A 17002-nucleotide genomic window follows, 5' to 3' on the forward strand; every position below is an offset into this window, starting at 1 on the left:
TAAATAAGCTTCAAGCAAACACAGATAAACGACAAAATGAAATCGGGAAAACAATACATGAAAAAATTAGAAGTTCAATAAAGAAATAAAAACACAAAAATTCTGGCTCTAAAAAGTAAAATAATTGCACTGAGAATTTTCGTGTACAGCTTCAACGCAAGACTCAGTCAAGCAGAAGAAAGAATGAGTGAACTCTAAGACAAATTATTTGAAATTATCATTAGATGAACAAAATCAAAAAGGATGGAAAAAGTGAAGAGAGCCTGTGGAACTTATGGAAAATCGTCAAGCAAACCAATGTATGCATTATAGAAATCTCAGAAGAAGAAAAGAGAGAAAGAGATAGAAATAGTATTTAGAGAAACAATGGCTGAAAACTTTTCACATCTAGGTAGAGAAATTAACATCCACATTCATGAAGCCCAAATATTCAAAACCCAAATAGGTAAACACCAAGACAAATTATAATTAAATTGTCAAATGTCAAAGACAGAATTTGGGGATTCAGAGGTTTTTTTTAATGATTCTCTCTCCTTTAAGTACTCATATCCCTCTGTGAATGAGTAATAAATATGCATTTGAGAAATAAAATTGTATATATTTCAGGTGTACAGCTTGATGTTTTGATATGTATACACATTGTGAAAAATTGCCACAATTAAGTTATTTATCATATTTATTAAAATGTCACAATTGGCGGGGTGTAGTGGCTCACACCTGTAATCCCAGCACTTTGGGAGGCCAAGGCAGGCAGATCACAAGGTCAGGAGATCGAGACCATCCTGGCTAACACGGTGAAACCCTGTCTCTACTAAAACTACAAAAAATTAGCTGGGCGTGGTGGCGGGCACCTGTAGTCCCAGCTACTCGGGAGACTGAGGCAGGAGAATGGCGTGAACCCAGGAGGCAGAGGTTGCAGTGAGCTGAGATCACGCCACTGCACTCCAGCCTGGCAACAGAGTGAGACTCCGTCTCAAAAAAAAAAAAGTCACAATTATTTATCATATTTATCACCTCAAATAATTATTCTTTTCTTTGCTTTTTGGGGGGTGAGAACATGTAGATCTACTCTTTACCAAATTTCAAGTATACAATGTTGTATATTGTTAACTATATTCACATTGCCATACATTAGATTTTCAGAACTTACTGATTTTGCAAACTGAATCTTTGCATACCCTGACCTATATCACAAAGAGAATTTTGAAAGCAGCAAGAGAAAAACATCTTGTCCCATATAAGGGAGGCTGCGTAAGACTATCAATGGATTTCTCAACAGAATCTTGCAGATCAAGAAACAGTGGGATGATTCAATGTACTGGAAGAAAGAGAAAGACCAAAAGGAATACTTTACCCCAGAAAAGCTGTCCTTTAAGAATAAAGGATGGGCTGGGCCAGGTGGCTCACGCCTGTAATCGCAGCACTTTGGGAGGCTGAGGCAGGCAGATCACCTGAGGTCAGGAGTTCAAGACCAGCCTGGCCAACATGGCAAAACCCCGTCTCTACTAAAAATACAAAAATTAGCCAATGTGATATAGGGTGCTTGTAATCCCAGCTACTCAGGAGGCTGAGGCAGGAGAATTGCTTGAACCCAGGAGGTAGAGGTTGCAGTGAGCCGAGGCCATGCCATTGTACTCCAGCCTGGGCAACAAGAGCAAAACACTGTCCCAGAAAAAAAAAAAAAAGAATAAAGAACAATGCTGCCATCTGATCTTTTCAGCTGTGGCCTGGCACCCTTCTGACAGCCCGGCTCCCAGATACTTGCAATCTGCCCTGGCACTGCTGTCACTTTAGCATTCTGCAGTTGCCTGAGCATTCTTCCTGCCCCTGCCTAAGTTTTCTGCCAGCTGTGTGGGGGCCAGCCTGCCCCTCTCTATCACAGCCAGCACCCGAACCCTGGGTACCTGAGGACACATATGCCAGCCTGTTTCTGATCCAGTCCCTCCAGTACTTATGCATGCCATCCAGAGCACCATATAGGGATCTGAGAATCAAGAAAATGGCTAGCCCAGTACACCATCGGCACCTGATCGCTCTCTCTGGAGACTAAGGCTGTGCTGACCCAGCTAGCCAACACTGCAACAGCTGAAATCCACCCTCATGTGCTGAAAGGTGAAGCTGCTTCCCCTTTGTACACAAAGGAGCAGCGTTCCTGCATGAGAGAACAGGCAAGCCACAAGGCTGTCTGTATTGGCCTGAGGGAAGAGGTCCTACCCTGAGGTTGCTCCTATGAAGAGCCACAAGACAGGCATTTTCAATGGCTCTTGGCTACGTTATGACATAGAGATAGATGACTGGGTCTGTATGAACTGAGAGTCATGAACTCTGGGACAGGGGTAGGATAGGGAAACAGATCATGTTCCTACCTACACAGGAGGTAGAGCTGGTACAGTTCCTCCCTCCCTACAGAGACCTGTGAGCATTTCACCAGGAGCTGCACCAGCCACCCTCTAAAGGCTACTGTTCACGTTCATCATTGAGATGTTGGTGGGTAAGCTTTGTGGTCCAGCTCTGCCCAGCTGTGTCTTCCCCTCTGGGCTGAACAGGCAACTCAGAGTCTAGGCATTATATAGACCAGCCTATCACCTGAAACAACAGACAGGAAATCACAGTAAACAAAGATCAAACACACACCATCTGCTTCTGCCATAGCTGGCTCTTACTCATAAGTGCCACTTACTGGCATGGAGGTTAAACTACACAAATCAATAAAAAGTCTACTGACAGAAGGGCACAGGGCTAAAGAAACAAAGCCAAAGCCCCCCTACCCAATATATGCTGTAGTTACACCCACAAGGAGGAAAAACCCCATCTAAATTAAAGTAAATTCAAAAATAAGAAGTGACAACTTTCCCAGATGAGAAGAAACCATCATAAGAAGTTTGGCATCATGAAGAAAAAAAAAAAAGCAGAATGTTTTGACACTACCAAAGGACACACTAGCTTTCTCACAATGGATCCCTAACCAAAATGAAAATTCTGAAATGAAAGATAATGAATTCAAAATATGGATTATAAGGAAGTTCAATGAGATCCAAGACAAAGCTGAAAATCAACACAAAGATACCAGAACAATGCAGAATGTGAATGAAGTACAGATATCTTAAAAAAAAAAAATTGAATTTCTGGAAATGAAAAACACACTGAAGGGTTGGGTTACAGATGAAAGCTTTTTTTTTTTTTTTTTTTCTTTTTCAGACAGAGTCTCGCTCTGTCACCCAGGCTGCAGTGCAGTGGCGCCATCTCAGCTCACTGCAAGCTCCGCCTCCCAGGTTCACGCCATTCTCCTGCCTCAGCCTCCTGAGTAGCTGGGACTACGGGCACCCACTACCACGCCCGGCTAATTTTTTGTATTTTTAGTAGAGGTGGGGTTTCACCGTGTTAGCCAGGATGGTCTTGATCTCCTGACCTTGTGATCCACCCATCTCGGCCTCCCAAAGTGCTGGGATTACAGGCGTGAGCCACTGCACCCGGCCAGATGAAAGCTTTAACAATAGGCTAGACTAAGCAGAAGACAGACAGAAAATAGGATCCCAGTGCCTTTTGGCTTGTAAACTTTCTTCTGAGAAGTCGGCTGTTAGTCTAATGTGATTTCCTTTATAGGTGATTTGAAAATTGTCTCTTGCTTCTTTCAGAGTATTTTCCTTCAAGTTGCCTTTGGATAGTCTGGTGAAGTTCATCTTGCAAAATATTTTCAGGTATTTTCCGAGCTTCTCGTATCTGGATGTGTACCTCTCTAGCAAGGCCAAGACAATTTTTCTGATTATTCCCTCAAATATGTTTCCAATCTTTTTACCTTTTCCTCTTCTCTCTCAGAAATGCCTACAACTCATAAGTTTGGTTGCTTTACATAATTTCTGATTTATTGAACTCTTGATTATTTATTTAAATTTACTTTTTTTTTGTCTGTGTTAGTTCAAAAAACCTGTTTTGTTTTTTGAAAAGATAAGAAAATTGATATGGTGCTAGGCTGGGCACGGTGGCTCACGCCTATAATCCTAGCACTTTGGGAGGCCAAGACAGGTGAATCGCCTGAGCTCAGGAGTTCCAGATCAGCCTGGGCAAGATGGTAAAACCCCGTATCTACTAAAATACAAAAAATCAGCTGTGCATGGTGGCAGGTGCTTGTAATCTCAGCTACTCAGGAGGCTGAGGCATGAGAATTGCTTGAACCTGGGAGGCAGAGGTTGCAGTGAGCCAAGGTCGTGCCACTGAACCCCAGCCTGGACAACAAAGCAAAACTCTGTCTCAAAAAAAAAAAAAAGAAAGAAAGAAAAGAAAGAAAATTGATATGGTGCTAGCTAGATTAACCAAGAAAACAGACAGAAGATTCAAGTAAGCACAAGCACAATCAGAAGTGATATAAGTGACATTACAACTGATACCACAGAAAACAAAAGATCATCAGAGACTAATATGAATATCTCTATGCATACAAACTAGAAAACCTAGATAAAATGGTTAAATTCATCCCTCCCTGCTCGGATGTGGCTGGAGCTGGAGGCGCAGAGGGCCAGAGATGCTGCAGACCTTCGACCCAGAGCAGCTAGGAGGCGTGAATAACAGCTCTTCAAGTCTGCAACAAAAAATGGCCTCTTCCAGAGAATTGTTTGAACCTGGGAGGCAGAGGTTGCAGTGGGCCGAGATAGCGCCACTGCGCTCCAGCCTGGGCGACAGAATGAGACTCCATCATTAAAAAAAAAAAAAAAAAAAAAAAAGCCTCTTCATAGCTTAAATTACAAAAGTAAACTAAAAGACTTACATGCTTTTAGCCAGGCGCGGTGGCTCACGCCTGTAATCCCAGCACTTTGGGAGGCCGAGGCGGGCGGATCACGAGGTCAGGAGATCGAGACTATCCTGGCTAACACGGTGAAACCCCGTCTCTACTGAAAATACAAAAAATTAGATGGGCATGGTGGCGGGCGCCTATAGTTCCAGCTACTCAGGAGGCTGAGGCAGGAGAATGGCGTGAACCCGGGAGGCGGAGCTTGCAGTGAGCTGAGATGGCGCCACTGCACTCCAGCCTGGGCGACAGAGAGAGACTCTGTCTCAAAAAAAAAAAAAAAAAAAAAAAAAGGACTTACATGTTTTTTTCTTTACTCCAACTCATTCCTTACATGTAGGCTCAATCTTTTCAGTATTTGCTTTACTGGTTCAGCAAAAGCCAGGAAATACAACTTTGTGGTAATCAGAATGTTATCCAACTGTATATTGTTTTTTGTTTTTTTTTGAGACGGAGTCTCGCTCTGTCGACCAGGGTGGAGTGCAGTGGCGCGATCTCGGCTCACTGCAAGCTCTGCCTCCCGGGTTCATGCCATTCTGCCTCAGCCTCCCGAGTTGCTGGGACTGGAGGCGCCTGCCACCACACCTGGCTAATTTTTTGTATTTTTAGTACAGAAGGGGTTTCATGGTGTTGGCCAGGATAGTCTCGATTTCCTGACCTCATGATCCGCCCGCCTTGGCCTCCCAAAGTGCTGAGATTACAGGGGTGAGCCACCACGCCCGGCCCCAACTGTATATTGTTTACCTTATTGTAAATATTGGTGAACAGTGGTCAATAATAGTTTTATATTCCTTTAAAAAAAAAAAAGAAAATGGGTAAATACCTGGAAACATACAACCTCCTAAGACTAAACCAGGAAAAAATAGATATCCTAAATAGACCAATAACAAGTAATGAAATTGACTCACTAATAAAATAATTTCAAACAAATAAAAACAAGAACAGATAGGTTTACAGCCAAATTTTGCCAGAAGTATAATGAAGAGCTGGTACCAATCTTACTGAAACTATTCCAAAAATTTATGGAATTTTTGGATTGGAAGAATCAACATCATTACAAAGACCACACTAACTAAAGCAATGTACAAATTAAACGCAATTCCTATCAAATTACCAATATCATTTTTTCACAGAATTAGAAAAAACGATCCTAAATATCATATGGAACCAAAAAAGCATTCAAATAGCCAAAGTACTCCTAAGCAAAAAGAACTAAGTCAGAGGCATCATGTATCTGACTTCAAATTATACTATAATGCTATACTAAAAAAAACAGTATGGCATTGGTACAAAAATAGACAGATTAATGGAATGGAATAGAGAGTCCATTGCTAGGAAGGATACAGCTTAAAAAGGGAGAAAAAAATTGTGAAAGAAAAAAAGAATAAAGAACCAGTAATAAAATCACATGCCTACAACCAAGTGATGTTTGACAAAGTTGGCAAAAATAAACAGTGGGGAAAGGGCATTCTATTCAATAAATGGTGCTGGGAAAATAGGCTACCCATAGGCAAAAGAATGAACTGAATTCCCATTTCTCATCATATACAAACTTTAACTCAAGATGTATTAATGACTTAAATGAAAGACCAGAAGCTATAAAAATCCTAGAAGAAAATTTAGGAAAAACTCTTCTAGATATTGGCCTAGGAAAATAATTCATAACTTAGACCTGAAAAGCAAATGCAACAAGACCAGATATACACAAATGGGACTTAAACTAAAGAGCACAGCAAAAGAAATAATCAACAGAGTAAACAGACAACCTACACAATAAGAACAAAATATTTGCAAACTTTGCATCTGACAAAGAACTAATATCCAGAATCTAAAAAGAACACAAACAACTCAACAACAACAAAGAATAAACAACCTCATTAAAAAAGACCGCAAAGGATATGAACAGACATTTCTCAAAAGAAGACATACAAGTGGCCACCAAACATATGAAAAATTGCTCAACATCACCAATCATCAGAGAAATGCAAATTAAAACCACAATAAAGGCAGGGCACAGTGGCTCACACCTGTAATCCCAGCACTTTGGGAGGCCAAGGCGGGTGGATCACCTGAGGTCAGGAGTTCAAGACCAGCCTGACCAATATGATTAAACCCCATCTCTACCAAAAATACAAAAATTAGCTGGGCATGGTGGCAGGCACCTGTAATCCCAGCTACTCGGAGGCTGAGGCAGGGGAATCTCTTGAACCCAGGAGGCAGAGGTTGCAGTGAGATGAGATCATACCATTGAACTCCAGCCTGAGTGACAGGGCGAGACTCTGTCTCAAACACACACACACACACACACACACACACACACACACACACACAAAATAAGATATAAACACAACAGATGTTGGTGTGGATGCAGAGAATAATGAATGCTTATTCAATGTTGGTGGTACCATAACAACCTCTATGAAAAACAGCATAGAGATTTCTCGAAGCACTAAAAATAGAGCTACCATTCGACCCAGTGATTATACTACTAGGCATCTGAAAGAAAAGAAATAATTATATAAAAAAGTCACTTTCACTCATGTGTATTACATTCCTACTCATAAAAGTAAAGTCATGGAATTAACCTAAATGTCCATTAACAGTGGACTGGATTTATTTTAATATGGTATATATATACTATGGAATACTATGCAGCCATAAAAATGAAATCATGCTCTGTGCAGTAACATGGATGGAGCTGGGGGCCATTATCCTAAGTGAAATAACTCAGAAACAGAAAATCAAATACCACATGTTCTCATAAGCAGGAGCTAAACAATGAGTACACAAGGACATAAAGATGGAAACAATAGATAGTGAGACTCCAAAAGGGAGAGATTGGGAGGAGGCCGATGGTCAAAAAATTATCTATTGGTAGTGAGATGTGATCACGCCACTGCACACCAGCCAGGGCAACAGAGCGAGATCATGTCTCAAAAAAAAAAATGATCTGTTGGGTACAATATTTACTATTTCAGGATAGTTACACTAGAAGCCAAACCTCACCATTATGCAATATATCTATTTGACAAATATGCACTTATACCCTCTGAATCTAAAATAAAAAACGAAGGAAGTTTATAGTAGTAAACACTTACATCTTTTTTTAAAAAAATATCTCGCCTGTGTGGTTGGCTCACGACTGTAATCCCAGCACTTTGTGAGGCCGAGGCAGGCAGATTGCCCAAGGTCAGGAGTTTGAGAAAGCCTGGCTAACATGGTGAAACCCCATCCTACTAAAAATACAAAAAAATTAGCCAGATATGGTGGCGCACGCCTGTAGTCCCAGCTACTCGGGAGGCTGAGGGAGGAGAATCACTTGAACCTGGGAGGCAGAGGTTGCAGTGAGCTGAGATTGCGCCACTGCACTCCAGCCTGGGCAACAGATGGAGACTCCGTCTCAAAAAAAAAAGAGATCTCAAATAAACAACCTAACTTTACACACACACAAACACACACACACACAAATAGCAGAAGGAAAGAAATAACAAAGATTAGAGCATAAATAAATGAAATAGAGAATAAAAAAAATTTTAATCGGCCAGGCACAGTGGCTCACACCTGTAATCCCAGCAGATCTCTTGAGGCCAGGAGTTTGAGACCAGCCTGGCCAACACGGTGAAACCCTGTCTGTACTAAAAACACAAAAATTAGCCAAGTGTCGTGGCATACTCCTCTAATCCCAGCTACTTGGGAGGCTGAGGCAGGAGAATCACTTGAAGCCGGGAGATAGAGCTTACAGTGAGCCGAGATTGTGCCACTGCACTCCAGCTTGGGCAACAGAGTGAGACTCTGTCTCAAAAAAGAAAACAAAACAAAAAATTAATCAATGAAGGTAAGAGTTGATTTGGGGAAAAAAAACTCAAAATCAAAGCCCTTACTTAGACTAAGAACAAAAAGAGAGAATATGTTAATAAAATAAGAAATGAAAGAGAAGACATTACAACTTATTACAGAAGTTTATTTCTTACAGAAATAAACAGAATTATAAGGGACTATTATGAACAATTATACACCAACCAATTTGACAACTTAGAAGAAATGGTGAAATTACTAGAAACATATAAACTACCAAGATGGAATGAAGAATAAATAGAGAGCTTAAAGAGACCAATAACAAATAGAGAAACTAAAGAAGTAATTTTTCAAAACTCCAAAATATAGCCTAGGACCAGATTACTTCATGGGTAAATTCTACCAAACTTTCAAAGAAAATTTAATATAAAACATCCTCAAATTCTTTGAAAAAATAGAAAAAAGAGGTAACACCTTCAGAGTCATTTTATGAGGCAGCATCCCCTTGATATCAAAGCAAGAAAACACACTTTCAAGAAGAAAATTATAGGCCAATATCCTTGAGGAACATGGTGTATGAATTCAATCTAAATAAATCTGTTTACAAAGAATCGATTATCAGCAGAAGCTTTTCAAAACTAAAAAAATTAAAAATTCTCACACTGGATTCTGGATAAACACTCATTTCTAGCCTCTTTGTCAGATATGTTACTGAAACTTACACTAACTGAGGAGTTCGCTTGAGCAGCAGTTTCTTCATCTGTTGGGAGCTGATATATCTGGATGCCATTGCTAATCAATTCACTCATTATCTTACTCTTAAACGTCTGTAAATCATTTTTAGAAATTGTGTCTGCTTTGGCAATCAGTGGTATAATATTCACCTATTAAGAAAGAAGACAAACAAAATCTCATCATTGTTCATCCCACAGTTTTTTTGTTTTTTGTTTTTTGTTTTGAGACGGAGTCTCGCTTTGTCGCTCAGGCTGGAGTGCTCGGCTCTCTGCAAGCTCCGCCTCCCGGCTTCAAGCCACTCTCCTGCCTCAGCCTCCCGAGTAGCTGGGACCACAGGCACCCACCACCATGCCCGGCTAATTTCTTTTTGTGTTTTTAGTAAAGACGGGGTTTCACCGTGTTAGCCAGGATGGTCTCAATCTCCTGACCTCGTGATCCGCCTGCCCCGGCCTCCCAAAGTGCTGGGATTACAGGCGTGAGCCACTGCGCCCGGCCATCCTATAGTTTTTATAGTAAAGCCTTCACAATCTCTGACAACAAATTGCATAACTAGGTAATCACTGGCTGTCATGCTTTTCTTAAAAATTATTTTCCAAAATTATCAATACTTTTGAAGATTCATCTTTTATCCAAATTCAGGTTTAGAAGTCTCAACCTTGTTTCTCTTCTAAAAATCCCTTATACCTCTACACATATGGAGTTAGTAAAATGTAAATAGTAGGACAATGTAAATTATTTTATTTATTTATTTATTTATTTATTTATTTATTTATTTATTTTTGAGACGGAGTCTCGCTCTGTTGTCCAGGCTCTGGAGTGCAGTAGCACGATCTCGGCTCACTGCAAGCTCTGCCTCCCAGGTTAATGCCATTCTCCTGCCTCAGCCTCCCGAGTAGCTGGGACTACAGGCGCCCGCCACCACGCCCGGCTACTTTTTGGTATTTTTAGTAGAGACGGGGTTTCACCATGTTAGCCAGGATATTCTCGATCTCCTGACCTCGTGATCCGCTCGCCTCAGCCTCCCAAAGTGCTGGGATTACAGGCCTGAGCCACCGTGCCTGGTCTATTTAATTTATTTTCAATTTTATTTCTTATTAAGCTGAGTGATAAAAGACAAATTGAAAGAACTTTCCTCAAAATTGTGGAAGGGATTTTGTCTTTCTACTGTTTACATCACTTTTTCCATCAATCAATCTTAATTAATGTCCCATTTTCACTCTCTTGCCCCACTTAGATGTGTTTGCAGATAGATTTGCTATTGTTTTTCAAAGACCACCTAAAAAGAATATAGATATTTTTGATTACCATATTCTTTCTTTTTTTGAGGCGGAATCTTGCTCTGTCGCCCAGGCTGGAGTGCAATGGCACAATCTAGGCTCACGGCAACGTCTGCCTCCCCGGTTCAAGCAAGTCTCCTGCTTCAGCCTCCTGAGTAGCTGGGATTACAGGCGCCCGCCACCATACCCAGCTGATTTTTGCATTTTTAGTAGAGACAGGGTTTCACCATGTTGGCCAGGCTAGTCTCGAACTCCTGACCTCAGGATACAACCTCCTCAGCCTCCCAAAGTGTTGGGATTACAGGCATGAGCCACCACACCTGGCCTGGTTACCATATTCTAAAGGCCGTGTGTGTATGTATGTGTGTGCGTGTGTGTGTATAAGAACACCTTGCAAACAAATATGTTCATTTTTCTTTTGTAAAAAGACATAATTTCCACATTGAAAGTTAAATATTTGCATATTTGAGGTTGAATTTTTACCCACAAAGTTTTTTCCTAGTGCTTCAATATGAGCACTCCTGCCTTTTGCATTTGCACTTAAATAACTAAACTTTTTAGGAAATAACAATATACAAAATTATATAATGTTTTATTACTGTTAAAATATCTTATTAAATTATAGCTCCACAAAATCAATATCTGTAATATAGCAGAAATACATAAATATAAATTTTAGGCAGACTGCTTTTGTTTTAGATTGCTCAAAACACATTTTTAAAAAAATCCATGGACAGGCCGGGCGCAGTGGCTCACGCCTGTAATCCCAGCACTTTGGGAGGCCAAGACTGGCAGATCACCTGGGGCCAGGAGTTCAAGACCAGCCTGACCAACATGGACAAACCCCGTCTCTACTAAAAATGCAAAATTAGCCAGGCGTGGTGGCTCATGCCTGTAATCCCAGCTACTCAGGAGGCTGAGGCAGGAGAATCGCTTGAACCCAGGAGGCAGAGGTTGCAGTGATCCGAGATTGCGCCATTGCACTCCAGCCTGGGCAACAAGAGCGAAACTCTGTCTCAACAACAACAACAACAACAAAAAGAGTGTATATTCCTGACTATTGAATGTACTACTAATTAAGAACTTGAAGCAGCTCTTAATTTAACTAGAAATCTAATTTATTTCAACTACTTAATGACATTTGAGATTAAGTACAAAGTCTCTTTTCAGTTTGAACAATATATAGTAAAAGTTGAGATTCCTCGGATAAAAGGAACCCAACTTAGAACTTTTTCTCTCTTCAACTAAATAAAGATGTCTTCAACTACTTTAAGTTGAAGACAGCATGTTTTGTTAGGGCTGAGTGCGGAAAAGAATCTGATAATATGACAATTTCCTTTATATGTATATTGCCCTTCTATATTTAAAAAAGAAAATATACTTTTAACCTTTTTTTTTTTTTGAGAGAGAGAGAGAGGGTCTTGATCTGTGGCCCTGTCTGCAGTGCGGTGGCATGATCACAGCTCACTGCAGCCTCAACCTCCCGGGCTGAAGCAATCCTCCCACCTCAGCCTCCTGAGTAGCTGGAACTACAGGCACATGCTGCCATGCCTAGCTATTTTTTTGTATTTTTTGTAGAGACAGGGTCTCACTATGTTGTTCTAGCTGGTCTCAAACTTCCAGGCTCAGGCAATCCTCCCTCCTCAGCCTCCCAAAGTGCTGGGATTACAGGCGTGAGCCACCATATCTGGCCCTTCTAAATTTTTTATGAAAAATAATTTTAGACTTATGGAAGAGTTGCATGAATATTACAGAGAAAGAAATTGAGGCATCATAATTTTCCCAAAGCCACACAGTGAGCAAGTAACAGGGTCAGGTTTGTGAAAGCAGGCAGCTTGAACCCACTACCCATGCTTTTTTATTTATTTATTTTTTTGGAGACAGAGTTTCACTCTTGTTGCCCAGGCTGGAGTGCAATGGCATGATCTCGGCTCACTGCAACCTCTGCCTGCGGGTTCAAGCAATTATCCTGCCTCAGCCTCCCGAGTAGCTGGGATTACAGGCATGTGCCACCATGCCCAGCTAATTTTGTGTTTTTTAGTAGAGACAGGGTTTCACCATGTTGGTCAGGCTGTTCTCAAACTCCTGACCTCAGGTGATCCACCTGTCTCGGCCTCCCAAAGTGCTGGGATTACAGGGTGAGCCCTGGCTCCCAGCCCTCCCCATGCTTTTAATCACAGAAAGCGCTAGACATTTTTCCCAAGGTCACAGACACCTAGCAAGTGATAAAGCAAATATTCAAAAGCTGCTTCCACTGACAAGTCCTGTGACCTTTACGTATTCAAAAATTAAAATTCCTTCTGTATGGATAAATCTACAACATTGCATGTTCTGATCTTCATAAACATTCAACGGACTGATTTTCTGTACAATAAAACCGAACTACAAAAAACTGCTGAATAATTAGAAAAATTAATCAAGTGAACAGAGTCTCATATCGATTTTGAGATTTTGCTGAAGCCATGGGGCTTAAGCAGCCTATTGAAAGGAAGTTCTCGTGTGTCCCAGGTTTTTGCTGGAAAGAATTATGCTTTTCTTAGCTGTTTCTATATAACAAGCAGTAGCTGCCTGCAGGCTCTTGTATTCTGAATCCTGTCTGATATGATCTGTAACCAGGATCACAAAAGCTTTCTGTTTCACACCATCAGTGGTACTAGTCAAACATCAGTGGGATTATTTCACAGTATCATATAGTAAATTTTATTTTAAAAATACAGGCATCCCCCATTTTCCACAGTTTCTCTTTCTTCCTTTTCTTTCCTTCTTTTTTACTTCCTTCCCTCCTTCTTTCTTCCTTCCCTCCCTCCCTCCCTCCCCCCTCCCTTCCTCCCTTCCTTCCTTCCTTCCTTCCTTCCTTCCTTTCTTTCTCTCTTTCTCTCTTTCACTCTCTTTTCTTTCAACGGGAACTTGCTTTGTTGCCCAGGCTGGAATTGCAGTGACATGATCTTGGCTCATAGCAGCCTGGAACTCCTGGGCTCAAGCAATCCCACAGGTGCACACCACCATGCCTGGCTAATTTTTCTATTTTTTTGTAGAGATGGGGTCTCACTACATTGCCCAGGCTGGTCTTGAGCTCCTGAGCTCAAGCGATGCTCCTGCGTTAGCCTCCCAAAGTGCTGAGATTACAGGCATGAGCCACAGAGCCCAGCCCAGTTTCACTTTCCACAATTTCCCATAATCAACAGCAGTCCAAATATATTAAACGAAAAAATCTAGAAATATGCAATGTACAAGTTTTAAATTGCATGCAATTCTAAATACTGTGATGAAATGTCATGTTGACCCACTCCTTCTCACCCTGGATATGAATTATCTCACTATTCACCTCATTTTATCTCAACACGTAGGCATTGTATTATTTCGCATCATCATAAGAAGAGTGAGTACAGTATAATAAGATATTATGAGGCCAGGCGTGGTGGCTCACACTTGTAATCCCAGTACTTTGGGAGGCTGAGGCAGGCGGATCACCTGAGGTTAGGAGTTTGAGAACAGCCTGGCCAACATGGGGAAACCCCATCTCTACTAAAAGTACAAAAAATTAGCCGGGCGTGGTAGCGGGCACCTGTGATCCCAGCTACTCGGGAGGCTGAGGCAGGAGAATCACTTGAACCCGAGAAGCAGAGGTTGCAGTGAGCCGAGATTGTGCCACTGCACTCCAGCCTGGGCAACAAGAGCAAAACTCCGTCTCAGAAAAAAAAAAAAAAAAAAGATATTTTGAGAGACACAGGTAACTTTCACATAACTTTTAGTACAGTGTATTGTTATAATTGTTCTATTTTATTATTAGTTACTACTGTTAGCTTCAGTCTGCATCTAAGAAACTAACAATAATAACTAATAATAAAAGAGAACTGCATCTCATTTATAAATAAAACTTTATGATAGGTATGTATGCATAGAAAAAAACAGTATATATCAGGCTCTGTACCATGCATGCTTTCAGGCATCCACTGGGGATCTTGTAACTTACTCCCAAGGGTGCTACTCTATAGGCAAATGGCCGTGATCTGGGAGGTAAGTCAAGGTTGAAATCTATCAAATGTGAATTGTCTCCCCCAGCAACCAAAAAATTTGTATGTTGAAGCCTCAACCCCCCAGTACCTCAGAATGTGACCTCAACTGAGATAAAGCCTTCAAAGAGGTGATTAAAAAGTGAGACTGGGTCAGGTGCGATGGCTCACGCCTGTAATCCCAGCACTTTGGGAGGCCGAGGTGGGCAGATCACCTGAGATTAGGAGTTCGCGACCAGCCTGGCCAACATGGTGAAACCTCGTCTCTACTAAAAATACAAAAATTAGCTGGGTGTAGTGGTGCATGCCTGTAATCCCAGCTACCCAGGAGGCTGAGGCAGGAGAATCCCTTGAACCTGGGAGACGGAGGTTGCAGTGAGCCAAGATCACACCACGGCACTCCAGCCTGGGCATTAAAAAAAAAAAAAAGTGAGACTGTTACAGTGGGGCCCAACCTAAACTGACTGGCACCCTTATAAGAAGATAAAATGTGAGGCCGGGCACCGTGACTCACGCCTGTAATCCCAACACTTTGGGAGGCTGAGGTGGGTGGATCACCTGAGGTCAGGAGTTCAAGACCAGCCTGGCCAACATGGTGAAACTCATCTCTACTAAAAACACAAAAAATTAGCCGGGTGTGGTGGTGGGCGCCTGTAATCCCAGCTACTCAGGAGGCTAAGATAGGAGAACTGCTTGAACCCAGGAGGCAGAGGCTACAGTGAGCTGAGATTGCACCACTGTACTCCAGCCTGGGCAACAAAAGCGAAACTCCATCTCGAAAAAAAAAGACAAAATGTGGATACCCAGGAGACACCAGGAAAAACACCATGTGAGAACACAGAGATAAGGTGGTCATCTGCCAGACAAGGACAGAGATTTCAGAAGAAAGCACATCTTCTGACACCTTGATCTTGGACTTCTGTCCTCTAAGACTGTAGGAAAACACATTTTCATTGTTTAAACCACCCAGTCTATGGCATTTTGCTATCCCAGCCCTAACACACTGATGCAAATGCCTTAAATATTAACAGAAAAAGATAATTAGGATATATACATATATTACAAAATGACAGGTACAGTCGTGCACCACATAATGGCATTTTAGTAAATGATGGGCCAAACATATGATGTTGTTCCCATAATATTATAATACTGTACCTTTGCTTTTTGTTGTTGTTATTATTTATTTATTATTTATTTATTTATTTACTGACTCTTGCTCTGTCGCCCAGGCTGGAGTGCAGTGGCGCAATCTCGGCTCACTGCAACCTCCGCCTCCCTGGTTCAAGCGATTCTCCTGCCTCAGTCTCATGAGTAGCTGGGATTACAGGCGCCTGCTACAACGCCCAGCTAATTTTCTGTATTTTTAGTAGAGACAGGGTTTCATGATGTTGGCCAGGCTGGTCTCGAACTCCTGACCTCAGGTGATCCGCTTACCTCGGCCTCCCAAAGTGCTGGAATTACAGGCGTGAGCCTCCGCGCCTGGCTATTTAGAGATCTATTTATTTAATTTCTGGATTCAGGGGATATATGTGCAGGTTTGTTACTTACATATATTGAATATTAGTGAGGTTTTGGTCTCTCGTGTGCCCATCACCCAAGTAGTGAGCATTGTACCCAATAGGTAATTTTTCAAATCTCAACCTCCTCCCACCCTTCCCCCTTATAAAGGGCCCAGCATCTATTATTTGTCTAATACTGAAACTTTTTTTATGTTTAGATACACAGACAAGGCTGGGAGCAGTGGTTCGTGCTTTGGGAGGCTGAGGCGAGCAGATCACTTGAGGTCAGGAGTTCAAGACCAGCCTGGCCAACATGGCAAGACTCCGTCTCTATTAAAAATACAAAAATTAGGCCGAGCACAGTGGCTCACGCCTGTAATCTCAGCATTTTGAGAGGCTGAGGTGGGTGGATAACCTGAGGTCGGGAGTTCGAGACCAGCTTGACCAACATGGAGAAACCCCGTCTCTACTAAAAATACAAAATTAGCCAGGCATGGTGGCACATGCCTGTAATCTCATCTACTCAGAAGGCTGAGGCAGGAGAATCGCTTGAACCCAGGAGGTGGAGGTTGCAGTGAGCCCAGATCACGCCATTGCACTCTGGCCTGGGCAACAAGAATGAAACTCCGCCAAAAAAAAAAAAAAAAAAAAATTAGCCGGGCATGGTGGCACAGGCCTGTCAGGCCTATAGTCCCAGCTACTTGGGAGGCTGAGGCCAGAGAATCACTTGAACCCGGGAGGCAGAGGTTGCAGTGAGCCAAGATTGTGCCACTGCACTCCAGCCTGGGAGACAGTAAGACTCCATCTCAAAATAAAACAAAATAAAATAGATACACAGATACTTACCATTGTGTTATAATTCTACAGTATTCCGTACAGTACCATGCTATCCAGGTT

General features: G+C 41.8%; 1 protein-coding gene across 3 annotated transcripts in view; it reads right to left on the reverse strand.

Moving 5' to 3' along the window:
• The window catches only part of SEPTIN14 (septin 14), a 68511-nt gene that overhangs the window by 31843 nt on the left and 19666 nt on the right, over positions 1 to 17002 (reverse strand). For all 3 annotated transcript variants that reach the window (XM_055347103.2, XM_019031255.3, XM_063708110.1), the window contains exon 6: positions 9301 to 9462. In XM_055347103.2, coding sequence (XP_055203078.1) covers positions 9301 to 9462 — 162 coding nt within the window. The remainder of the gene's footprint in view (positions 1 to 9300; positions 9463 to 17002) is intronic.

This window comes from Gorilla gorilla, chromosome 6 (genome assembly GCF_029281585.2).
Source record: "Gorilla gorilla gorilla isolate KB3781 chromosome 6, NHGRI_mGorGor1-v2.1_pri, whole genome shotgun sequence".
In the NCBI taxonomy this organism is placed as follows: domain Eukaryota; kingdom Metazoa; phylum Chordata; class Mammalia; order Primates; family Hominidae; genus Gorilla; species Gorilla gorilla.